The following is a 27768-nucleotide window of genomic DNA, read 5'->3' as shown; positions in this document are numbered from 1 at the left end:
AGTCGGTAATGCATGCTATTGCCAGGAATATGAAGCAGTTTTTGTTTTTTTTTTTTCTTTGTTTTTTTATACCCCGCTTCCTTTCCTCTTGACATAAGAACTTTGTGGCTGGAATGATTTTCGAGAGTGAATTTGGCCCTTTGCTTTAGAAACCACCTGGCATTTTCACCTTCAACTGATCTAAGAAGAAAGCAAATCTTTCCCAAGAGTTCAGTTTCCTCATGCTTCCTATCTGTTAGCAGCCACATATTCTTTGACATCACCCTATGAGAACAATTGATTTTCATTATGACACCCTTAACTCCCTTAATGCAACATTTTGCTCATTCCCAAATGCCGTTTCTATGATTCTTGTCTTTTATTTTCTCAATTACATTGATAGCGCTCCTTTGCATTTCCCAGGCTTTGATGCCATTTTCCTTACACTAGGCCAGGTAGACTCTAGGTAATTTCACTTCACTTAACAAAGCCATCAGGGTAAGTGTATTATACACATCACAGATCTTTTATCCCACGTTTCTGCAAATAATGTATTCATGACAGTACTTTTTCGGTGCTAACATTCTGATGTCTATTATTAAACTACACCAGAGTTTGAATTTTGAAAAGATACTGTTATTTCTACATACCTTCTCATACATATTTAAGATTCTTCTGATGTTATAGTTGACATATTTATTAAATTTTATATTAGTCTCTATTAGTCATATCGATAGAAGTCATTTTAGCTATATGTCACATAACCTTTCTAAACAGAATTATCCCCTAATATGCATAAATGTGATGGTTTGCCTAGTGAATATCTCAAATATAATTAGAGCAACAAGAGTGTAGGATGGACCCAGTTTCTCCTCTACCTGAATTCAGTGATTTTGGGACCAATAGAATAGAATACTAAATGAATAAATATGGTGAATAGTGGGATTTTTTTTAAGTAGAAAAAGAAAAAAATAATAAATTGTGTTAAAATGCCCTATTTTGTTATGCCTAAAATGGTCTTGGTAGGATCCAATAAATTTTCCAATTTGTCATTAACCTTTATCATGGAAGAATGAACATTTATGAGACAAGATTGTCTTGAGAAATTGCTTCTACTCCAGCTAGTTATCTGTGGTTTGAAAGACTATCGTGAGGCTCAGTGTCACGGTTCCGCACTGCCCTCCTTTGCTTGGAGCTAATTTTAGCCAATCAAACTAAACGCATTTTCAGAAATCATTTTGAAATAAAAATCTATATCTTTGTTAAAAATTTTTGAGGATAGCTACCTAATACAATCATTTCCCGATTTTTATTCAATGCAATAGCCTTTAAAAACTCAGCTACTTTTGTTTTTGGAAAAATTATTTCTCTACTAAATATTTTTAAACCATCTTTCTTCCTTTAAGCTCCAAACTAGCTCCTGCTTACATTTTTACTACATTTAACAAATTAGTAAGCTCTTTTAAGAGCATATAGATATCACACACTTGTTTTAAAAAACAAACTGTACTTGCTTGAAGAATTTATTATTTAAATTTAAGTCCTTGCTCCCTTTCAGTAAGCACTCCTTATGCTAATGCTGTCAGAATTTTGGATAAAGTATCTTTCTTTAACTAAGTGGATTCTGTATTAGTAGAAAAAACGGTCTTCCCATAAAGATTACTGAGTTCTTAATTCTAACCCTTAAAAGTTGTATTAATTAATTTCTCTATTAGAATGTCAGTATCTAAACAGGGAAAGTAATTGTACAGTACAGGTGGAAAATAACAAAATATGTGGTTGGATGAAGTGTAGCATGCTAGTTAAAGCCTAGGTAACCTGAGATAAAATGACAGCTGCAGCAGCACTGCTTAACCCAGTACCTGACATTGCTATTTTGGCATACCAGTCCCTTCCTGGTGGCTGACAACAAGAGAAGAAAATGAAGGAGCGCTGAGAGGAAAAGTGGGTGTAGTCAAGCTTTCTCTAGAACATTTCAAAATCAAATAGAAAATGACATCACCAACCTAAATTGTAGTGATCATGGTAATAATAATGGCATCCATTTATATAGCTTCTTAATAGTCATTAAGCGTTTTGTACATGCAACATCTCCTCTAATGCTCAAAGCAAAAGCTTTTACAATGGGATTGCCAGCAAAGATCTTAGCTAGTTGTACTCCTGAGGCCAGCACAGGGTAGGGGAGGCTAGTGCAGAAAGGCTATGTGAATTCAAAAAAGATTCCCAGGTTAAAGAAAACCTTTGCTTACTCAGTAGAAACTAATTGGCAAGTGACTTTAGCCAATAATAAGCTCACTATTTTGTGGAAACCATGAGATATGGAGAAGCTGGTTTATCCATTGTTCACTTTTAAATCCCTAATCTGAAGCACAGTGCCCAGCACATCCTGGGATTGTACTTTGGAGTGATTCAACCAACCAGTCAAATAGTCAGTCAATGAACATAGCAGATATCAAACACAGAATTCAAGTTTAGTTTCCCAAATTAAATTATATATTCATGATTTTACCTTGTTCTTAGAATCAAAAAAGACACAAAAATGGAGTGAACCATAAATATGGCTTCTAGAAGGTTAAATGATATAACCCACTTATTTCTTGGCCCACAGAATGACACACATGCACATAAAAACAGAAGCAACATTAAAAATAAATTAGATATATATATTTTAAAACGATAACAAGTTTCTAGATCAAGAATCCCAAGATAGGCTTTCAGGTCTCTTCTTTACATTTCACATTATACAAGCATAGCTCAAATACCTCACCTGAGGAGACACTAAGCAGACCAGTTACTATTAATATATGTTATAAACATAGCTAATCCTGTGATTTTTAATTTTTTATTTCTTGAAATAAGCAGAAGATTTTGATTAGTCTCAAACTTTTGATGAGTTTAAGGATCATAACAGTAGGAATAGGTGCTGAAATGTGAATGGATGTGAGCTGCTCTTATTCATTCATTTCTATTTTGTACCAAGCACGAGGAATACAAAAATTTAAAAGGCTGGGGGTGGTGGCACACGCCTTTAATCCCAGCTACTTAGGAGGCGGGGGCAGGGGAATTCCTGGAATCCAGGAGGCAGAGGTTGCAGTGAGCGGAGATCAAGCTGCTGCACTCAAGCCTGGGCAACAAGAACAAAACAACATCTTTAAAAAAAAGCATAGCCTAGACTCAGCTTTATGCACCACACCTCAGATCTTTCAGGAGCATGGGGAATTGGAATAGCCAAAATGTGTGTTCTGATTGTACTCCATCAAGAGCTTGTTCAATTAACTCAGGTTCACTACCAGGACTCCTCTGCAACTAATATTATTAATGCTTCTCTGGATGATTTTTCACATGTCCGTTTGAACCCTACTGTCTCTTACTCACTTTACACTAATTTTCTCTTCTTAATTCTCTCCCTCTCTCTTTCTGAATCAGGTTTCTTCTGAAAAATACCCAGTTTTTTTCTGGACTTTTCTACAGCTTCTTTACCTGAACCCTTAAAGAGTATGTGTTTACTAGTTTCTGACAGTACCAAAGATTATTCTCAGGGAAACGTAACTGTAAGTATGACTGGAGATGCTTACTAATAATTTCCACATTAAAAAATGCCGCAAGAGGTTTTGTGGTTAGAGTGCACACTAAAGCAATCTCTTAGAAATCATCAAGGATAGGGCATCTCTTTGTTCCTTGAAAGTTTACCCTTCTATTTACCATCATGCAAAGTTACTAGACTTTGTAATTAAAATGCATGAGTGTTAGCCAGCATTTCACATCAGTCAGTTGGTAACAGTTCATGCTCTGAAGTCAATAGTCTTTGAGTAAAACATTCCCCAGTTACCTTTATGATTTAACCACAGCTGTTTCTTTCTTTCTTTCTCATTTAGAAACCTTATGCTTGTCAAATTCCAGGATGTACCAAACGCTACACAGACCCAAGTTCCCTAAGAAAGCATGTGAAGGCACATTCTTCCAAAGATCATCAAGCAAGAAAAAAGGTAATTTTAAAAGAGAATTTTCCAGCCAGGAAAAGCATGTTTAAATTATTCTTTACATACACAGAACTTCTGTAGGGTGCTTGAAATTCTTATACTTCTCATGGTGTAACCTGCTTTAGACCATTTGAAGAGGTAAGTCTCCCATGAAGCAATAGCAAGGCTATGGTTTGCATAGCTGGTATAGCTCTGCAAATTTCTGGGGAAAGCTTGTATAATGGGAATCAGAGAAGAGCAGTGAAAGTCCCTTAAACTGGAAAGCAACATAAAAGCTTTTATGGAAGTTAAAATTAAGTTCAGTTAGTGAAAGAAAATTGAATTGGGAAAAACAATGCCACAGAAGTTTTTTCTAGAAAGAAGTACTTTTTCATAAAATATCAATTGGCCAAAATCATGAAGCTCTAATGAAGAAGGTAAGTAAATCTCTAGGACAAGTAGAGAGCATTCTTTAAGCTTAGAGAAAAAGCAAATTTCTGGATTTTTAAGAAAATCTGAAAAAGGAATTGAACTTAAAATCACTTTGACATTAATGAGGGGTTAATGCATTTTCAAAGTTCATAAAAATAATAATATCTTAGATTTGGAAGAAATGTGAGAGACCAACCAGGCTATCCACTTGGCTTGCTGTCCTAACTCCATAAGATGTCTAGCAAGTGGTTGGCTGTACTGTGCTTCAACCCCTCCAGAGACAGAGAGCTTACTACCTTTCATGGAATTTCCTAATAACCAAGTTTTTAAATTTTTGGACCAGTGAGTATCTTCTATTCATGGCAGAAAGCATGTTGAGCTGACCTTGGCTTTTTGAGTGTTTCATCAGTATTGAGATAGGTGCCTGATTCATTTAAGGGCCCTTTGTAACAAATTTAAGGGCAGTTTTAAGACTCAACGTATTTCAAGTGATTGAACCCCATGGCAAGGGTTTTCAGGTCACCGTGGCTTCTACTTAGAAATCTTGCATTCTTTCATGGTTTATAGGGATTTAACACTTTTATGTTGGGAAATTCTCTATAGCCTTTTTGTTACTTGAGATTTTTTTTTTTTCTTCCTTGAGAGGTATTAGCACAATGCCAGCCGAGGGTGCGTATATGGAAAGAATTTGACCTTTTCCCTGTGAGTTAGAAAAATGCTCAGTCAGGGGGATTTGATAGTCTTAATTGCATACAAACCCACTCTTGTAAGTTAATTGTTAAAATCATTTTTTTACCAGAAATATAGTAAATTCCTTTAATTGGAATCCCAGGAAATTGATATCTGTGATCATTAGACAGACACTGAATATATTCTGGTGTTTCAGAAAAGCAAAGGAACTGCTAAGTTAATTAATAATGTAAATAAGTTAGAAAGTATGTGCTCAATCTTCTTAAAGTAACACACCATTTTGCATACTATTAACTACTTTCAGCAGGACCACTGTCTATTGTTTTTGTCATCATCTATATATACCTTATAAATTTGAAGTAATGATTTTTTTTTTAAAAAAAAAACCTTGTAGATGAGAGTTTTTCCCATTAAGTCTGACCATTTTCTGCCTCCAAGTTGTCCAAATGTGTAAGGTTTTATTGTAATAGTAAATCTATCAATAACATTGGAGAGTGTCCTTGTAGAGATTAACAATTGTCATGGACATGAAAGAGTATAGGTCTCCTATCTAGACAAATAAGCAACCCTGTGATGTTCAAGTTAAGAAGATAACCGAAGTTGACAGGTTTGGAAACATAACAGGGGATATTTTCAGCAATTATTAATGGCTTCTGTTCAAACATGACAAGTTTCAGCCTTTATATAAAGAAAGAGTACTTTTGATTGTGTGGAAGATTCTTGAAGCACTGACTGAAAAACTAAAACCAGATATTGAGACTAGAAAATATTATTTTATTGACAATTTGGAGACAGCCTTTAATAAGCAATCTAAATAAACAAGGTTATACTTTTAAGGAGCAGTATTATACTCTCATGTCAAATATTGCAGTGTTCTCTTAATTTTGTCTTATGTACAAGGAGATATTGTCTCTCAAGTGGCTTAGCTTTTTATGGTCACTGTTTTCTGCAAGTGGTTGAATTTGATTTCATTGACTTGTTGACTTGCATTGCCCAGCCCTTAGTGATAAGTTTGCAGTGTTTACTTTCCAAATTTTAGCCTGCTTTTTATCCAAAGATTATAGAAATTCTTTATGAGTCCATGATGGATTAATTTGTGGAAATTAAAATGATGAAAGTTGCTCCATCCAACAAAAAGAGGAAGTGTCACTCCCAGGAGAAGCAGTTGCTAATAAATCTGAAACTAGTCAATCCACATTTCCAAATCTTGTGCTGATATACCAGCGTGTAATATTTACATGATACAATGTTGTTACTAGACCTTGGAGAGAATCTAATTGCTCACTCGCATCAGGACTTGGTATTTGAAATATTTCCTGGCAGCAATAAAAAAAAAAGAAACAATAAACCTTTTAAGGCAGAATTAAGATTATTTATGACTTTAATTAAAAATTTAAAACTGGCATCATTTCAAAAAAGCCTTTTCAAAAATGTGAATTAATCAAAAATAACCATAAAAATTCCAGCCTGATAAAGGCACAGTGGAGTAATGGTCCCAGTCCTAGGGAACTGTTTTGTTGAAAAGAATAAAACCCTTTTCTGTCACACCCTGTTAGTCATGGACTTATTTAATATACCCTGCTTGCCTGCCTGCCTCTAATCCTCTTTGTAACCTCCCCCTAGACACTAAACGACATTATTTTGGTCTTAACGTTGCCAGCTTTATGAGTCCTACTGTGGAATTGGGGCCAGTGACAAGGCACCCATAGCCATAGATAAATATGTGTGAGGAGGGGCAGGGATCTCAAAAGTGATGCTCTGACTATGGGTATGTGGCCCTTTTCCACACCTGTTGGATCCTACTGAAAACCAATAAAAATCTGAAATCTCAGTTAAACATTATTCAAGCTGTGAAAAGAAATAAAAGGAAGACGGAAAAAAAAAAAAAAACCTCTCCTGTAAAGGAATGGGGATAAATTGGTTCATTGCATGCAGAAGAGTAACTTTTCTCTTTGCATAATTCGTGTACACCCACACATCCCATCAGCCGATGTACAGACTTCCTTCATGGAATGTGCTTTGCAGATCTCGAGTCCATTAAATCAAGGGCTACACAGATAAATGGGTGGCAAAATACGTAAGGCACCAGCTATGGTCTCCACAGAGAATAGAAGAAGTTAGCCTATACAGCAAAAGGCAGCATCTGTCCTTCAATTCTGTCTGATAATGAATAAGTGAAATAAGAGAAAACTAAGGCAATAAGCCACTTGAAATTTTCCTCAAGGCTATGAGCTTTATCAGAATTTTTCATTTTCACCTTGGAAGTGCCATAAACAGGCAGGTTTCCTTTAACTCCGGCCTGGTATTGAAATGGACTTTTAAAAAGTGGATGCAAACAATGCCTGGCCAGAAGTTAGAGGTGACATGAATCTTTCATCCATTTCACGCTTCCACAAAGATTTAAACTTTAGTTGTGATTTGTTAAATGTTTGTTAAACATTGACCTATGATCCACCATGGTTGATGGCTTTCACTTTTGTGACCTCAAAACAGGCTGTTATAAACCAAGGGCAGCATTTTAAATGGGTGTGAATGCAACACACATTTATATTCCCTCCTTAGAGAACAGCGCTGTATTGCTTTCTGGCAAAATTAGGGCAGCCTGTTAACTGCAACTCTTTATAGAGAACTGGTAACTTTTTGGAATCTGTTCAGAGCCACCACCACCTCTCCCCCAGATATACTGAAAAACAGAAAATTTTCATTAGGTACCACATAAGCTCACCTTGCTTTGTACAGTTCTTTGAATCTTTAAGAGCTATGTGAAAAAAAAAAATATATATATATATATATTTTTTCCTTTAAATTGAAGCATATATTAAGTGGACCAACAGAGCTCACTTTTTGTCAGTTGCTTTTAGTCATGGTCTAGATGGCAGATGGTATGTGCACAAGTGGGGTACACAATCAGGGGCCACCCCAGATTTTGCAATCCCTTTTCATTTTTTTCCTGTTTCTGCTCAGGAATAAATTAAAAATCAGTCTTACTATTAATAGAATATCAGTAATAGGCACATATCACAGACATATCATCTCAAGATTAACTAGTCCATCTCTTCCTCTCACATTTTAGAAACTATATTGGAACGCAAGTGAGGGAGAGTGATGCTGTTATAGGGATGACATTCGAATAGCACTGATTTTTAAAAAGCGAGTCACAAACTTCTGTACTTTAACCATTGATGATGCGTTACTTACCTCACACCTCAAAATGATGGTGAGGCATACCTGAGTATTCTGATGCTCACTCATTTGAAAGTAAAGTATTTCAAGAAAGCTCTGGGAGATTCTTTTGTAAAACAAGTGTTTTTGGTTAGAAATTTTGATGCTAATTAATAATTGAACTCAAATGAAAAAATAAGCCATCTTAAATTTAACCCTGTGCCAACAGCACTGATTTGGAGTTGAAACCAGTTTCTTGGAGGCATTCCTTTTAAGTAGACCCAATATGATGCCAGCTATGCTTTTAAGACCATTTTGATGCTACATGGTGATGTGAGCTATTTAAAAAGAGGTAAGAATCCATAATTTGCAGGAGTTGGGAGAGATTGTCAATGAAAGTGACCAGTTAGTGAGAGTAAGCTTTTCTTCCTTTCTTGAGTGATCAGAAAAAGCTGTCTTTGGCCTTTCAACAAGTACAGAAAAATATCTACCATCATCTCTGGTGTAATGGTCCAGGATCTTAATTGATGCTTAAAGCTATTTCTCAAGGTGTGTTCTTTAGAATACGTTCCACAGAATGTTATTAGATATTTCTTTTAAAAAGTTTTTCTTGGTCATATAAATTTAGAAAACACTAAGTTAAGTACTATTCAATGGTTCCTTTCTTGCAAAAGTTCTCAGAGCCTTGGACATGCCAATATTCCAGAAGGAAGATAACGTTAGGCTTTGCTCAAAATTATTTGGCCAACTAAACCATCTTTGCTTTTCTCCAGAGATCTCAACAGACTACTCTTCTACTAAATTAGCACTTTGGGAGACTGAGGTGGGTGGATCACCTGAGGTCAGGAGTTCAAAACCAGCCTGGCCATCATGGGGAAACCCCATATTTAAAAAAAAAAAGGGTTGAAAGGTACAATCTCAAAGAATACCATTTATTCCACTCAACAGATATATATTGAGTACTTACTGTGTGTCAGGCACAAGGTTATATCCACAAATACAAATGTATATAAGACGGACATATTCTGTGCCCTCATAGATTTACATTCTCTTGATGAAGTCCAACAACAATAAAAAGATAAACAGAAAATCAACAACATAAATACAGACAGGGAAACAATAAGGGAATTGATACAGATATTAACAGAGGGTGGCCTGTTAAGGTGTAATGGGCAGGTAAGGCCTGTATGAGGAGCTGAGCATATTGTTAGTGGGAACACATTTAAATGACTAATTTAGAAATAAGGCCAGGTCCAGTGGCTCATGCCTGTGATCCCAGTACTTTGGGAGGGTGAGGCGGCTGAATCACTTGAGGCCAGGAGTTCAAGAATAGCCTGGGCAACATGGGGAATCCCCATCTCTACTAAAAACACAAAAAAATTAGCCGGACACGGTGGTGTATTCCTGTAATCCCATCTACTCAGGAAGCTGAGGTAGGAGAGTCGCTTGAACCTGGGAGGCAGAGGTTGCCGTGAGCTGAGCCAAAATGGTGCCACTGCACTCCAGCCTGGGTAACAGAGTGAGATTCTGTCTCAAAAAAAAGGAATGAAAAAAATATATAGATTGATATAGATTGGCTGCAAATTTTTAAAAAGCATTGCTTTAGTCACAATACTGTACCTTCCTTTTTGAGCTTTTTATTTTTATTTTATTTATTTATTTATTTATTTATTTTGAGACGGAGTTTCACTCATGTCACCCAGGCTGGAGTGCAATGGCGCGATCTCGGCTCACCGCAACCTCCGCCTCCTGGGTTCGGGCAATTCTCCTGCCTCAGCCTCCTGAGTAGCTGGGACCAAAAAGAACCTGATACTACTAATACCACAGCAATAGATGTTAGGATCATCTTAATTTGTTTTTAATGCACCTTTCTGCAGCCTGTCCTCCTTAATTGAGATGGCACTAGAGGGACTGCATTCTAGACATTGAGAAGCGTAGCTTAGTGCTTCCATCTAAGAAAATGACTCAGATGGTCAGCATTTGTGATTCTCTGAGCACCCTGTGTCCTCATTTAATGTTCTCGATAGGTTCTTGGAAACTGCAACTCTAAGCAACATGATATATAAAAAACCAATTTTACCAAAGGCTAATTGATAAAACCCGAATTAAGTTCCTATGGCATATTACTGGTCACAAAAACATCATCAAACTTCTAAATAAAGATCTCAGTCACTTTTAACATTAAACATTGAAGTGAACATGAGTTTATGTACATTTAAGAAAGACTGTTAAAAGCAAACACAAAAGTTATTTTCCCAGTTGTTTAAGTTCCAGGTTGAGGGTAGCTGGATCGTACTCCAATGGCTCAAGGCCTGGGGAGTACACCATCTCATCACAGTGTGCACACGCACACACATACACACACACACACACACACACACACAGGGACCATGTAGACACACCCATTCACCTAATGGTCACATCTTTGATATGTGGTAGGAAACCAGAGTACCTAGATAAAAACCCATACAGACATGGGGAGAATGCACAGGCTTCACATAGACAGTGGCTATGGCCGGGAATCAATTTTTTTTCTCATCAGCATTATATGGACACCACATTATTCGAGGACCTGCTGTATCAGTACAGGCGAGGCCCTGTGGCAGCGTTGAGGATTTAGAAACAAGACCTGGCCCTGCTCTCCTGAAGATTACATTCTAACAGGAGACACTGGTGATGTTTGCTTTCAGTACAGTGGAGGAAATGCTATGATAAAGTCACACAGAGAAGCTTCTGGAACATGCTGCTTGGGAGTTCCTTTGCAAATGATAGAAATTTTTAAGGAGTAAAGTCTTACAGTTTGCTGTTTAAAAGCAATAAGGAGATCAATATTATCCTTTATTACATTACAACATGCTGTCAAATGTAGCAAAGTACTTTTATTTCTGTTCCCCCTGAAAATAGGCAATTGGGACCAAAAATATGTTTTTGGGGCACAGTTCTGGCCAACTATGTAAGGAATGAGGACCCTCTGACAGGTACTTTAATGAGCTATTCAGGCTATACCGGCAGCACAGCTACATTATGGAAAGGGTTCTTAGATCATTGTTTTTCTGATTGACTGACTGACAGAAGCCTTCTAAGCCTCTTATTCCCTTTCTCTTATTAAATTTTATGCATTCTTGATGAAAGTGATTTTGGAATAAAAGCATTTAGCTCAGGCTCTCTGCTACCTAAATATAGTGTCCTAAAATATCATATTACAGCTTACTATTGCCGTTCTCAGACGCTCCCTCTCCATCCCTGCTGAAGTGTTCATGTCCCTTGTGCAATTACTGCTCCCTCTGCTAGTTCTCTCTTGTCTTTCCTTTTCAGCTTCAGTTGAGCTTTGTCACTGATATCCATAGGCAGCATCTTCCCATTTGTTTGTATCTTGGATCTCTGATCTGTGAAGATTTGCTTTCAGGGTGACTTCATACAAGGGCGTGGATAAGCCTAATACAAAAACTTTTCACGGTGGCTACTGGACAGGTGGCCGTGTCTTAGAGAGGTGTTTGGATTGGGTATCAGAAGGTATGGTCTTCTTTTAAACAGTGCCATGAATTGCTTCAGGACCTAGCTTAAGTTACATACCCCTGGTTTTTCCATTTTTCCTTCTTTGCAGCTAGCTTGAAAAGCAAACATGGGGCCCCAGAAGTGAAAAGGGAGCTAGTTCAGTAGAAAGCATTGTTATGCCACATACCTGCAATCCATGGCAGTCTACTGTGACTAATAACAGACCAGTAGTGTCCTTGGACATATTTTCCTTTTTAAGAACACAATATTCTTGTAAGTGGAGTCATCTTTCAGTGATTACTAGAGCCAGTCTTTCTGGGTCATACGGATAGTCAGACAATAGCACAACAGAAGATCCAGACAAAGGAAAGGAAGCTAGAACCCAAACTAGAGGTAATTTAAATCAAATTTGAACCTGTGAAATCTAATTATATTCAGGGGTTATTGACTTGGGGCTCATAGGCCATGGACAAAGACCCATAGATAGCTGTGTTTTAGGAAGCTCATGAACTCCCAGAAATTATATGCAAAATGTGTTTTTCTGGGGAGAGTCTCCATAGATTTTACTGACTCTCCCAAATTAAGATTCTCTGAGATAAAAGAAATGCAGGACTTCTAGTATTCGCTTCACCTGGCTTTAGTTATAATATCCCAAAAGACTTTCCCCAACTGAGAAGATTCTGTGCCTTATATTCCCTGGAGGATTGACTCCTATGCATACAGAATTTCAAATTCTTCAGCAAACACCTGATAACTATTGAGTGTCTGATATTTTACTAAGTGTTTGAGTGTACAAAAACGATGAAATCAGCTCCTTTCTCTTGAGATAATCAGAGATGTAAAAGCTGAATTTTGACAAAACTGACAACATAGATGGTGAATTAAATCACTAAGTAGAGATAGACTAGGAGCAATTGTACCAGTTAGGACTGTGTGCACTTTTAACAAGATTTAATAGAGGCTTAGACAAGAGTAGTGCCAGTTGGGATGAAAATGAGTGGACAGGAACTGGTGATGGACTGAATGCCAGGAGTGAGGGAGGAGAAAGAATAAAGATAGCAGCAGAGTTCCTAGTATGTGAGATTTGTTGTACAGGAGCTAAAACTACAGCCCATAGGTAGAATCCATTCTTCCTGTGGTAGACCTCAGTTCTGCTCTTAAGGCTGTTCAGCTGATTGAATCAGGCCTACCCAGGTTATGAAAGATAATCTCCTTTACTTAAAAGTCAACTGATTATAGATATTAATTACGTCTAAAAATATCTTGACAGCAGTACCTAGATTAGTGTTTTGTTGAATAACCAGGGACTACAGGCTACCCGAGTGTACATGTAAAACCTACCATCACACTCACACACTAAAATTCATTATGTTAAATTTTCATTAAGGTTACTTTATTTGAAGGTAATGCTAGCCACATGAAAATGGTGACTCTCAAATTGTCCTTTATATTAGTATACTAGAAAAACACAGGAATTTTTATTTATTTATTTTTAGAGACAAGGTCTCATTCTGTCTCCCAGGCTGGAGTGCAGTGATGCATTCGCAGCTCACTACAGCCTCCAACTCAAGCTCAGGTGATCGTCCTGCCTCAGCTTCCCAAGCAGCTAGGACTACAGGGGCAGGCCACCCCACTCATTATAGTTTTTTTAAATTTTCTGTAGAGATAGAGTCTCGCTATGTTGCCCAGGCAGGTCTGAAACTCCTGGCCTTAAGAAGTTTTTCCCAAAGTGCTAGGATTATAGGTGTGAGCCACTTTGCCTGTCTAAGAAGGAAATTAATTATTGGATATACCTGGTCCCAGTCCCTTTCTTTTATGAAATTGACTGTTCAGAGCAAAAATGCCTGTGACAATTAAAACATCATGCTGGGAGAGTGAAAGATTAAACTTTAAGCAAATACATAGATACTTTATTGTTTATTTAACTTAGATTTTGCATTATATATAAGAAAAGTTACACAATACATGCATATCACAATACGTTAACTTATAAATCAGTCATTTTTGTCATAATTTTATATCATATAACGTTTGTTAAGATTGTGTGTTTATATCATATTAAATAAGATAATGACAGTAAAACACTCAGCATGGTACCTGACACATTGCACATACCCAATAAAGGTTCACTACTGCTACTAGAATTACACGTTGTCTATTAAGGGTTTTTAAGAGAGAAGACAAGTGGTTGTTAAAATTTCAGTAAACTGGGTTTGTCTACTCCAGACTCCTCCGCTAAGTAACTTTTTCCTTAAGAGAGCTTCCTTGTTTAAAGTGATTAATGAAACTTAGATTATGGTATAAATATGAATTAGTTATATATCTATTTTGTTTTTCCTTTACACAAAACATATATGTGGTTATGTTTATGTGTTTTAAAATCGCAGCCAGACAATCTAACTATCCTAATGTCTATTTTCATCCAGAACGCCATGTCTTTGGATCAAAAATCCCTGCCATTTGTCAGTTCTTCCATAGATACTGTTATATGAATGGGAGATATATGAATTTAGATATTCTATTAGTCTGTTTTCATGCTGCTGATAAAGACATACCCAGGTCTGGATAATTTATAAAGGAAAGTAGTTTAGTGGACTCACAGCTCCACATGGAGGCCTCACAATCATGGCAGGAGATGAAGGAAGAGCAAAGGGATGTCTTACATGGCAGCTGGCAAAGAGAGAATGAGAACCAAGTGAAATGGGTTTCCCCTTATAAAACCATCAGATCTTGTGACAGTATGAACAGTATGGGGGAAACTGCCCCCATGATTCAGTTCTATCTTTCACTGGATCCCTCCCACAACACATGAGAATTGTGGGAGCTATAATTCAAGATGAATTTTGGGTGGGTACACAGCCAAACCATATCATTCCACCCCGGCCCCTCCCAAATCTCATGTCCTTACTTTCAAAAACCAATTGTACCTTCCCAAAAGTTTCTGAAAGTCTTAACTCATTTCAGCATTAACTCAAAAGTCCACGGTCCAAAATCCAAGACAAGGTATTTAAGTTCTTCCACCTATGAGCCTATAAAATCAGAAGCAAGTTAGTTACTTCCTAGATACAATGGGGGACAAGCATTGGGTAAATACAGTCATTCCAAATGGGAGAAATTGGCCAAAATAGGGGGACTGCAGGCCCCATGGAAGTCCAGAATCTAGTGGGACAGTCAAATCTTAAAGCTCCAAAATGATCTTTGACTTCATATCTCACATCTAGGTCACACTGATGCAAACGGTGGGCTCCCATGGCCTTGGGCAGCTCTGCCCCTGTGGTTTTGCAGGATATAGCCTCCCTCCTGGCTGCTTTCACAGGCTGGCATTGAGTGTCTGCAGCTTTTCCAGGCACTTGGTGCAAGCTGTCAGTGGATCTACTATTCTGGGGTCTGAAAGATGGTGGTGGCCCTCTTCTCACAGCTCCACTAGGTGGTGCCCCAGTAGGGAGTCGGTGTAGGGGCTCTGACCCCACATTTCCCTTCTGTACTGCCCTAGCTGATGGTCTCCATGAGGGCCCCGCCCCTGTGGCAAACTGCTGCCTGGGCATTTAGTCATTTCCATAGATCCTCTGAAATCGAGGCAGAGGTTCCCAAACCTTACTTCTTGACTTCTGTGTACCTGCAGGCTTGACACCATGTGGAAGCTGCCTAGGCTTGTGGCTTGCGCCCTCTGAAGCCACTGCCTGAGCTGCCCCTTTTAGTCATGGCAGGAGTGGCGGGAACACAGGACACCAAGTTCCTATGAAGATCTCCGACATACCCTGGAGACATTTTCCCCATTGTCTTGGCCATTAACATTTGACTCCCTGCTACCTATGCAAATTTCTGCAGATGGCTTGAATTTCTCCTCAAAAAATGGGATTTTCTTTTCTATCTCATTGCCAGGATGCAAATGTTCCAAACTTTTATGCTCTGTTTCCCTTTTAAAACGGAATACTTTCAACAGCACCCAAGTCACCTCTTGAATACTTTTCTGCTTATAAATTTCTTCTGCCAGATATCCTAAATCAGCTCCCTCAAATTCAAAGTTCCACAGGTCTCTAGGGCAGGGGCAAAATGCCACCACTGTCTTCACTAAAGCATAACTAGAGTCACCTTTGCTGTAGCTCACAAGTTCCCCATCTCCATCTGAGACCATCTCAGCCTAGATTTCATTGTCTATATCATAATCAGCATTTTGATCAAAGCCATTCAACAAGTCTTTAGGAAGTTCCAAACATTCTCACATTTTCCTGTCTTCTTCTGAGCCCTCCAAACTGTTCCAACCTTTCTCTGTTACTCAGTTCCAAAATCACTTCCACTTTTTGGAGTATCTTTACAGCAGCACCCCACTCTACTGGTACCAATATACCATATTAATCTGTTTTCACACTGCTGTTAAAGACATACCCAAGACAGGGTAATTTATAAAAGAAAGAGGTTTAATCGACTCACAGTTGTACATGGCTGGGGAGGCCTCACAATCATGGTAGAAGACAAAGGAAGAGCAAAGGGACGTCTTACATGGTGGCTGGCAAAGAGAGAATGAGAAACAATTGAAAGGGATTTTCCCTTATAAAACTGTTAGACCCTGTGAGACTTGTTCACTACCACAAGAACAGTGTGGGGGAAACCACCCCCATGATTCAATTATCTTCCACTGGGTCCCACCCACAACACATGGGAATTATAGGAACTACAATTCAAATGAGATTTAGGTGGGGACAAAGCCAAACCATATCAGATTTCATCATGAAGAGTTTTACCTTTATGACCATCTTAGGCCTTGGCTGTTTCCTGAGTCTGCCTTTTCTAAATTGACAGAAGACTTACCATTATTACTTATTCTTTTAATTTTTTTGCTATTTGATTTTCTCTCATGTGATTATCTGCTCATTTCTTTGGCATATGGACTTTTGAGTCATGGATCTGGATTCAGATCTCTCCTTTACCAGTTTTAATAATATAACCTTAGATGAGTTACTTGGTATCTCTGAACTTCAGGCCCACATTTGGAATCTCAGGATGGTAATAGCAATCTTGTAGGATTTTTGTAGAGATTCATGAGAAAATACACAAACAGTACATGTTGCAGTCCTGTGCATAGATGGAGTTCAGTCATTAGAGGAGGGGCATGGCCTCCGGGCTGTTGGTAGTGGTGATGGTTATTAATAGAAGGTGTTACAATACACAGGAAAATGTCTTGTTATGCTTCATTTTTTTCTGAGGAAACTGGTATAAGATGTAAAAGTTGATTAATAGCAAGAATTTTCTACGAGAAGAGTATTTTTCCTACCCTAGCTGGTTTAGTTGGATTCTGGCTTGTGAAAGGAGAACTAGACTACTAAATACATCTTTGAGCCTTCTACAGTCTCCATTTGAATTATTCATCAAGTGGAACCCAATCTCTGATTCAGATGCTTTAATTCAGAGCCATTTTATAAATATTATTTTATTCTTTTGGCCTTTAGATTCAGGATGCATTTTTAAATGACTTCTTGTACCCTCTTTAATTTGTTTGCAAGAAATGAGAAAGTTTAGAAATGGGAAGGGAGCCAATTCTGTTACCAAAAAGTAGTATGCTGTTTCCTGCAAGCCAAAAGACCCGCAGAATATGCTGCAGGATTAGTTAATACTGCTTAATGCAAAGCTGTCCATCAAGCCTCAACATACTGTTTACAATCTTGGCATTCCACAAAATGTTTCAGCAAAAGAGTATTTTCCTAATCAGCAATCCAGAACCCTCTTTTTAAACCTAGCAAAGTGTCATGTGATATCTTAAATACCCACTGTTTCTCTGAGTAAGGGCTAACTCGATTTCACTGTTCAAAGACTACAGATGTAGTAGCTGCCTCACTAAGGCTATTCTTGTTTGTTTTTCTTTTTTTTTCTTTTTTTTTTTTTTGAGACACAGTTTCACTGTGTCGCCCAGGCTGGGTTGCAGTGACACGTTCTTGGCTCACAGCCACCTCTGCACCCCAACTCAAGTGATTCTCGTGCCTCAGCCTCACCAGTAGCTGGGATTACAGGCATGTGCCACCACACCAAGCTAATTTTTGTATTTTTAGTAGAGACAGGGTTTCACCATGTTGTCCAGGCTGCTCTCAAACTCCTGACTTCCAGTGAACCACCTGTCTTGGCCTCCCAAAGTGATGGGATTACAGGCGTGAACCACTGTACCTGGCTCAAGGCTATTCTTTTAACTAGTATAGAAAGGTATGGCTCTTAGGATATCTCACACTTGCCACTACATGAGGTCTAGGCTATAGCCATCAGCATTACATGCATCCTTAAACGTAACCTTATCCATCCTGCAGCCTAGTATGGGAGTCACACTTAGGAAGTCCTGAAAGATATTCACAAAGCTTCATGTAATCTTAAACTTTCTGACTTTTGTGACAGTCTTTTGTGGTATTCCTGTTATTTAGCAAGTCTAATATGTTCAAAAATTCTTTATATTATAGAGTAAATTAAAAAAAAAAAAAACCAGCTTTCTGAATCACCTGCACATGGGGCTCTACTTTTGTCTTCCAAATGTGCTGCTGCTTTTCTATGGTGACCTTGCTGATGTCTGTGAAATTCTGCTTTAATATCTCTAGTTTCCCACGTTTTTTCTTATTACCCAGATTCTAGGTTTTTTGGCATATGGATTACATTTTTCTCTATGCTCTTTATGTCATTCATGTTGTAGAGTACAGTGTCAGCAAGGGTCACATGAGGCTTGCAATGTCATTTATTGGCTATTGAGATAGGCATGGGGGTAAAAAGGTCGACAAAGGAACCAGTGCTAAAGGGCCTTATATGCCCTGCTAAGATGTAGCACATAGACAGTGGTCAGATCTGTGATTTAGAAAGATAATTATAGTGGTAATGTGGGAAATGAATTAGGTATTTAGAGTGAAAGGAAACAAGACAATCAGTTCGGTTGGCATATTTCCATTTAATCAACAGTCTTTAGATACAGTGGCACATCCAAATATGACTATACCCAGCCGTGCTGTCATCCGTTCTGGGTTTCTCAGTCTTTTTCAAAATGCTGTCGTGAGAGACTTTGCTAACTATCTTGGGATTCTAGGAGCATTATATGTATGGCTTTTGCCTAATGGTATCTAAAAAGGAAATGAGGATTCTCTGGTTATTCCCAATAACCCCATCCTAAATCCAACTGACATCTTTCCTTCTTTACTGCTTGGCAACCCATTATTCTTCCTAGAATCTTTCCATGCATGAAGTTGAAGCTCTCTAGTAATTAGGTACAATTCTAGGCTCAATTGTTTTATCTTATTGAAATTTTGGATATGCATCACTTTCTCCATTTTTTGGCCTTATCTTTTGTATTTTTTCAAAGCATACTTATATAATCACACTTAAGAGTGTTTTTGGTAGCAGAGTTTGTGAAGACATAGAACCTTGAATTCCTTGACTAGCCAGATGAGCTCTCTTGTTAACTTCTTCCCTATCCTTCCCCACCTTACGCTCAGCAATTGTTTTTCCACATTTCCCCTTCAGCACTCCCTCCTGTGGAAAAGATATAAGCCAGGTAGTAGCAGATTCATTATAAAATGCTCAGAGTCTATTCTTATTTTTAAAATTACATAAGTAATGCTTATCAGTGTTAAAAAAAAATGAGGACATAGGCAGACTTTTATTGAAACCAAGACACCATTGATAGTAAGACTTGTCTTGATTTCATAATCTTACAATCAATGAATCACAATGGCTTAACATTGGTGCCTGTCTTTCTATATTATTTTTCCTATCATATGTAATCATACTATCAGTCCCTCTGTTTTGATTCTTCTTACCAAGTGGTATACAGCGAATATCTTGTCTTGACAGTAACTATATTTTTAACGGCTGCATTTTAAAGATATACTGCATTTCACTTAACCAATTTTCTATGTTCAGACAATTATATTAAAGATTGTACTATCATGAACAATTCTATAGTGCATATGCTAGTATATAGATCTTAGTACCTATCCTAAAGTGCTTCAAATAAATTCCTTACAACATGTTGCCAAAATGATTTCCCCAAAATTTGTAACAATTTGAGTTTCTGTTAGGACTACATAAAACAAACTTTTTTCTTATACTTTACCAATGTGAGGTGAGTGTGTGAGTGTGTATGTGTGTGTGTATGTATGTGTGTGAACACAGTATGATAGATGAATAATAGATAACTATTGATATAATATACAGTTCTTAGATTGCTGGTAGATTTAATTATTTCTTCAAAATTTATTAGCCATTTATACTTCAATTTTATGAATTATCTGTTGTCTTCTCATTTTATGGATGATTTTTATATTGATTTGAAGTAACTATATATAACAGACATTAACTAGCTAATTGTCATAAATATTGCAAATATTTAGTAGTTTGCCATTTTTGAAACTTGATTTGTTGTGTGGATTTTTTAATAATAGAAAATTTACTATAGATATGATTTTATATATTTTTAGGTTTTTCTCCCCCATCTAAAGGTTTCTGTTTTTATGTCACTGTTACAAAGGCCAACTCATTATTCCATTATTTTGTTTAAACTCCAGCTTTCTCCTATTTTAGTTAAACTACTCTTCTGATGGTGGTAGTTCTTGTTTTTTGTAAAGAACAAATAAGGCTTTGGAACTATGCCTGACTGAGTTTGAATCTTAGCTCTGACTCTGGGAGAAATTACTTACCTTCTCGGAGCTTCAGGTTCCCATGCTAAAATGACCTACCTCCACGGGGCGATTGTGTGAGTCAGATGAGACCATGCCTGTGAATGGACTTGGTGAAAAACCCAAACTGCAGAATATAGGAGGTGCTCAGCATGTAATTTTTTTTTTCTTTTCTCCTGGACACAGCTTAGTGAAATGAGAAGGGCACTTTCTTGTGAGGTGATCTGAATACAATTTTAACTGTCTTCATTTTGTGATACACCTCACAGGCAGATGTTGAACTGCACACCTTATCCTGAAGGAATAATGCATGACACCACTGTGCATAATCAAAACTTTAGCTCCAATTTGCTTTCAGATTCAGTGACAACCATACTGCAAAGTCCTGTAGCATTGTGATGCAAGATCATTAAGTTTGGTGGTAAAAAGGATAAATTACTGTAATGAGTAGTTTTCCTCATTTCATATCTCTAAGGACATCACTGAGCTTTGAAAAAGGAGACTCGAAAGGGAAAACGTAGGTAGAGAGCTGGCAGGGCATGAAGACAAGAAACTCTGTTTCACAATAGTGCTTTGGGCTACCCTAGCACACAAGCACCAGCCAGGCTATAGGAATTTAGATCATGTTTACCCATCATAGACTTTGAATAGAAACTGTATTTTGAGATAATAGTGCAAAGGACATCCTTGACATTTCATTTCCTCATGTGTACATAAGCAAATACAGAAATCAGATTTCATTTCTGTGTACTGAAAATAGCAACCAAGGATCCAAAAGTGATCCCCCACCTCTTCTTCTTTTTTGAAAAAATCCTGTTCTTTTATATTCAAAAATATGTCAAGAGTAAGTTCCTGAATTTCTGAGTCACAAAGACTAAGACACATAGGGAGCCCTAAATCGTGGCATAAATGAACTGAGGAACCTAATGCTTCATAATATTTTCTCCATCTCCCATCTCTACCCTCATTATAATTTCCCTTCCCCATAGAATATTAAGCTTAAAATTAATTAGAGACTTAACATAGCAAAAACATTCACAAACTCACTATATTTTTATCTCTTCAACCATCACCGAAAGCAAGGAAGGGTGATGTGATATTTAAAACATTCAGTAAAAACATAATGCATGCCTTTGTCTATTTTTATTCTCTTTACTTATGAAATAATAATTTAAAAGAAGTGGGAGGGCCAACAATAATAATCACTAAACACCAGTTTGCTGGGTATTTTCAGGCATGTTTACTTTTTCAGCCTCCACAACAATTCTATAAGGTTAGTGTTACAATTATTATTATGGCCTTCTGTTAGAGATGGTGGAGACTTCATTCTTTGAAGTATCTTTTGCAAAATTCTCCAGGCCCCTTTCTTGGTAACTGGACCAACAGCACAATCCAGTTGGAGTATCCGGATCCCATTTCATTTGATTTTAGAGATGAAAGACCTCAGGTACAGAGAAGTTAAATGACTTAAAAGCACATTCAATAAGCAGTAGAACTGTACTTAAGCTGCATTTTTCTAACTTAATATGCAGTGCTCTTTTGGCTTTAACATTCTGACTATGGCTCTCTGATCTCCCAAAATTGAAAATTTTGTAACTTGTCAACAAGTTCTTGGCATGAGTTCTATAGTGGCTTCTGTTAGAGATGGAGGTGGAGTTTCCCCGTGCTTTGACGTACCTAGCTCAAAATTGACTAAGCCCTCCTCTTCGTGGCTAGCCCAGCAGTACCATCCAGGTGGGCAACCTGATCCTACACTGAGACCTATATGGGCAATGGTCCCCCTTCCATCCCTCAGGGCACTTTCCCACCCTCTTCCCTATATGTAGGGTCAACTAAGTACCCTAAGGAGCTCTAGAACTCACACCTATCGGATCCTCCTGGGGCCTTGTAAGCAGAACCTAATTCCAAGAGGCTGGTTGGTGAACATTGGACATTGTGGCATTTCTCTGCTGACTTGGTTGAAATCAGACTTCTGCAGTGATGCTGGCATACTGATTGGGGTTGACTCAAATTGATTATATGGACAAGAATCCCATAGTTTTTTTTTTTCTTTTTTCAATGCCATGTGTATCCTAGGGATGGCCCTGTAGCAGGCAAGAATTGCAAAGAGTCTGAGATTTTACTCTAGGTATACACTAGCAAGTTAGCCTGCCACAGTTTCATGGATAGTGGCAGAAGACATGAGACTCCTGGATCAGAGTCTCAAAGGACAGTGTATTATTTACAGTAATAGTGGTAGCCAGAGTATCATTATTTTCTTATGCCAGTTTTTTAAGTACTAGTTCCCATAAGGTGCCATAAAGAGGGCCAGGCACTCGGCTATATTACAAGAGGGAAATTCTGAGTTTAGGGAACTTGGATCTTTTATAATGGACATAAGCATGCTTGCCTTTTGATTAGGAGGGAAGCACTGTCATTGTTTTTCAAAGCATCTTTGAAAAGATAGTTCAGAAAGGTTGTCAGTGCCCTTCCCTGCTCACAAGACCCATCATGGAGAATTGCCTTTCAATGTGAAGTTCCTGTTGGTCCCTCTTAATTGCAAATGTGCAAGGACACCCAAACACTAATCCCAGCCTGCCCTCAAATGACCCCAAATCTTCAGGATAGTCCTGAAATAAAAGTAGTTTCCAAAAGAAAAGACTTAAACCAGGAAAAAGGGAACATGGATATTTGAAAGACATGAGTCTCTATCTTGCCAGTCTATATATTTTGCCTTCAACATTTTCATCCACATTTGCTTTAGATTCTATAGCCCTGCCCCTGAGTGCCATCAGTTATCTCATGATTTGATAGAAGTTCCTTACTGCCCCCACCTGAAATTTTTCTTACCTCTAGCTTTCTACAAAGCATAAAATTGCCGCCATTACAATCATTCTTTTCAATTAAAGGATGATCTCCAGAAGATCCCTACTAGTTATTTTTTTGTTGTATAGCAAAGGCAGTGCAACAGCCCCCTCACTCCCATTAATATCTCAATATGGCTTCAATTACCAATTTTCAAGGAGCAGCTATGTCCATTTTCTATGGATACTACACAGGAATGGTGGTTTCAATAGGAATATGGGGTTGAAAAAAAGTCAGAAACAGAGCATACTTGGACCAGGGTGAGGTCATTTCAGTGGGGTCCCCCAGGAATAAAGGAGTAACTTGACACTAGTAGATGACAAGGCAGAGAAAAACTCGGAAGTAGAGAGCACTGAAAAAAAATGGATGGAGTAGTTTTTGGAAGCCACTTCACAATTTATACTGGAGCTCATTCTGCTATTGGGCTTTAAGAATAGACGTTAAAAAGGAGTTTTATTATGCTCCATCTCCTCAGTTTTCCTTGGCTTTTTAAAGGAATGTGGGCAGTTTATTCAAAAATGAATTTCAATGGCATGCTTTTGGAGGAACAATTCAAATGGAGTTGTGTTTGCTCACTTGTCAATGTCACCCTTTCTTCTGGGTGCCTGACTCAGCCTCAGCTGAGTGCACTGTTCATGCAAACATCTTCAGCTCTGACAGCACATGCTGTTCATGGTATCACCCCTTTGGCCACACTCCTCTGACATGTCGGTACCAGGAAAACTAGCAACTTGGATACAAAGCAATGATATTTACATTGTTATGGTTAAGTTAACTTTGTGGTCGTGAAAACCTCAGTTTTTCCTTTCCGGGCTAGTATTTCCAATTTGGAATTGCAACACTGCATCTACGTGCATTTTGCCTTTTAAATGTTCTGTGGTATTGCAACATTTGAGAAATTCCCAGGGACCCTTAATCTTCCTACAAACACTGGTTTGTAAGCTAAGGACCAGCTCACTATCTCGGTTATCTCTTTGTGCCCCTGCTGAATAATTCTGATTTTGCATTGTACATCTTTAGACTGTCCCTGTACTGTCTTTTAGCTCAGGTTTCCCTCTTGAATATGCTATAAAAGGACAAAGAAAGAGGATTTAAAAAAAAAATTAGCTGCTTTTTTCAAGAGCAATTGAACTTAAACCTACTTTTCCTATTGTTTTCCATGAAGTCTCATTTAAAATATTTTATTAATGCAAAGAGATGTGCATTCAGGGCTAAGGACCAGTGAACAGTAGCCATGGCAACCAGGAAGCCATTCGGGAGGAGAAAAAAATGCAGTAAAGAGTAAGTGTTTTAATCCTTAACTTTAATCCTTTTACTTCCTGTTCTCAAAATGAAATATAAATCAGGCACCATGCAGCGCTGCAATTTTTCTCTGAAAGGGATGTTGGCAAAAGAGGATTAGTAATGGACAGACGTGTTTAAGGAATTTAATCACACAATTTGTTGTAAAACTTTTGAGACCATGAGTGACCAGTTCCTTTGAGTGGCGTCAATGAGAACCAACAAAACATACTTTGAACCTGATTAGAGAGTTGGCACAGGGGGACACCCCTGTTTGCTGTTATTGTTACATCATTTCAGGCTGTGGTAATGACATGAGAAATCGAGGAATTTGCTTGGTCCCCCAGTGGGGAGGTAGAAGACTTGGGGTGTCTTCTTGGTAGAATAGAGATATTCTTTTGATCTTTGCAATGCTAGGGAAAAATTAAGTCGCCTGTATTGCACATACTACCTTTCCTTGATGTTCGATTACTCTGGGAGTTTTACAAAGGCATGTGCTTTCTATTGTCAACAGACTCTTGGGTTTCTGCTAAAAATCTCAGGCTTTTTATGGACAGTAAAACAGCATTCTCAGAAGGATTGATTATTATTTCTTAATGTTTCTACTCTGTTTCTAAGATTTTCTTCTACATGGACTAGAATTGTTCTACTTGTTAATTTCTAATTGTAAAAAAAAAATCTGATTTTCTTTCTTTTAAGTCAGATAAAAAATATGGCCTCACACTGACTTGTCTTGCCTAGTTCTTTAGAGGATGATTGGGGAAAAATGAGAGCTTTGTCTTTTTTTTGCATTTTTCCTTCCCTCAGCATATATAAATTTATTTCTTTGATAAATTTATTTCTAGTGAACTAAAAGTTACCAGCACACATGGCTCTTTGCAGAGATCTGAGGTACCTACAACTTGTACTAGCTTCCTGCCATGTCAGATTGTGAAATTACTTCCAGTAATAGCATCTTTCCAGGGGGCTGCTGATAATTATGACAGACAAGCAACATCATGAGGGCTAGAGCATTTGCAAGTGGAGTTAGACACAGCAGACTGCTGAGCTTGGAGTTTCTTGCAGACCTCGAGAACAAAAATATACAAGCTAATACCTGAAGATAACAGAGCATCTGGAAAAGAAAAATACTATACTGTTCCCTAGCTTATAGGACAACATGTAAGGTTGATCACCTGTTCCTGATTCCTCCTCTTGACCTGATCTTATTTCTCCCCATTCTGTCAGAACCAGCAAGACTAATGTGATCCTGGGCAGTGCTCCTGAGATGGAATCTGTACACTGTGAGCGGCCACTGGCTCTCCTCATCACCCTGCCATACTTTCCTTCAATTTTTGACTTTCTAGTCTGAATTTCTGGGATGTAATTTTGTTTTTTTGAGAGGGGATTGGGGTAATTGCAGGGAGTAGATGATAAGAAGAAAGATAAAATGGTGTCAGTACCTAAAGGAGGAATGGTAGATGGTAAACATGAAGATGACTTTGGCAGAGTCTACATATGCCGCAGGAATGCTCTGGGAGAGTCTAGTCCCCATCTTGGGCGTCACTCTGAGGTACTTCTTCAAGCCAGTCCTCTTTTCTGATGAACAAGGAGAGGAGCTTTATTTCACTGGAGCATAAAAAGGTCAAGTGATTCATGCATTGCTCTAAGGCATACACTCCTTAGATAAGAAGAGGGAAGTAACTGACAGCAATTCTGTGCACTGATGAAAAATACACCACGAGCAAGCTCTTACTTTAGTGGCATTAATTCCATCGGGGGGAAAAATGGCTTTGGGGCAGTGTTAAAGACTGGGTGTGAGCAGGGCCAGTGTGAGTGACCAGGGTTACCAGCCAGTCGCTTACTTAATCCGCGGTCCGAAGGAAGGTTCTCATCTTGGCTGTGCAGTCTGTCAGACAGGGGACGGGAGTGTATAATTTGGGACTCAATCAGCTTGAAATTTCTGTTTTCTACTTATCAAATTTATACTAGACATGGACTCTTTAGAAGCAAGGTAGAAAATTGGATTTGTTCCCGGCCCTTCCAGATGAATGAAAGATATGAAGTATAATGTAGTGAATTAGCATTTCCTGTTGGAAGGATTGTTCATTTCCACATTCCAAGAGGCAACATATAAATGTGAATAGTGTTATCTAGTAACATTTGACATGAATGGGGGCTGAATATTATAAGGAAATAAACTTCAGCTGGGTATGGAGGTTCATGCCTATAATCCCAGCACTTTGGGAGGCCAAGTCCAGGGGAACGCTTAAACCCAGGAGTTTGAGACCAGCCTCAGCAACATAGTGAGACCCTATCTCTCCAAAAAAAAAAAAGGCCAAAAATTCAAAAATATTTAGCCAGATTTAGTGGTGCACAGATGTAGTCACAACTACTCAGGAGGCTGAGGCGGGAGGATAGCTTGAGCCTAGGAATTCAAGGCTACAGTGAGTTGTGATCACGCCACTGCACTCCAGCCTGGACAACAGAGCAAACACACTATTACTAAAAAAAGAAAAAGAAAGAAAGAAACTCCCCAAGTGTGTTTTTAAAAAAACTTCTGTTCAATGTCACTTGGCTATTTTCTGTTTTATTCTTAATTGATAATGTAGGCATACTTAAATTGCCCCATTGTTTTCTTCCCCTGGGGTTGCAGGAGACATGATTTCATTTTTCTTTGGGGCCTGCCCCAAAGGTTAAGCATGGATTAATAAACCCTCTGCAGTCATTGACTCATTTGTTATTCATTCATTTACTTATTCACACATTCCCCAAACATTTATTGGGTACCTTTCATGTGAAAAGAGGGACTGCTTTAGATTGCATGATCAAACAACCAAGGGTTTATAAAGCCCTTTTTGTCTTTTATGATGTGCATACATATAGATATAATTTCTAAATAGCTATATAAAATGTAGAAAACCATGAGTGCCAACAGCAAGATGAAGAGAAATTGCTCTTAGTATATGAAAAAGAATGAAATTACCTTGGAATGGAAAGGCCTGGTAAAACTTCAAGGGACAACTGACATTGAATTGGACCTTGGAGAATATGTAGAATTTATTGTAGACATGTAGAATCCAGAGAAAAGGGGACTCCAGATGAGGGAGGTTTGTGGCCAGAGTACAGCATGAGATTTGAGAGTGAGAATAAACAAAGACTACAGGAATATCTGGGTTCTGCATGACCTCCAGCATGGACATGAAGCCACGTGAAGCTAGGTGAGAGCCAGCGTGTTAAAGCCCATGAATTTGGGCTATAGGTAATGTCTGGGGGGAGAGTCACTAAAGGGCTTTGAATGAGAAGAA

The 27768-nt window shown here is 38.1% G+C and overlaps 1 protein-coding gene across 1 annotated transcript in view; it reads left to right on the top strand.

Annotated features, from left to right (window-relative positions):
* Positions 1–27768, top strand: part of GLIS3 (GLIS family zinc finger 3) — a 486336-nt gene that overhangs the window by 375869 nt on the left and 82699 nt on the right. Inside the window, exon 6 of the mRNA XM_032291036.1 lies at positions 3855–3965. Coding sequence (XP_032146927.1) covers positions 3855–3965 — 111 coding nt within the window. The remainder of the gene's footprint in view (positions 1–3854; positions 3966–27768) is intronic.

The sequence above is a fragment of the Sapajus apella genome, unplaced genomic scaffold (genome assembly GCF_009761245.1).
Source record: "Sapajus apella isolate SASKATOON/1434 unplaced genomic scaffold, GSC_monkey_1.0 scaffold24, whole genome shotgun sequence".
Taxonomy (NCBI): domain Eukaryota; kingdom Metazoa; phylum Chordata; class Mammalia; order Primates; family Cebidae; genus Sapajus; species Sapajus apella.
Note: the sequence above shows the minus strand (reverse complement) of the source record. Positions and strands in the feature narration are given on the sequence as shown.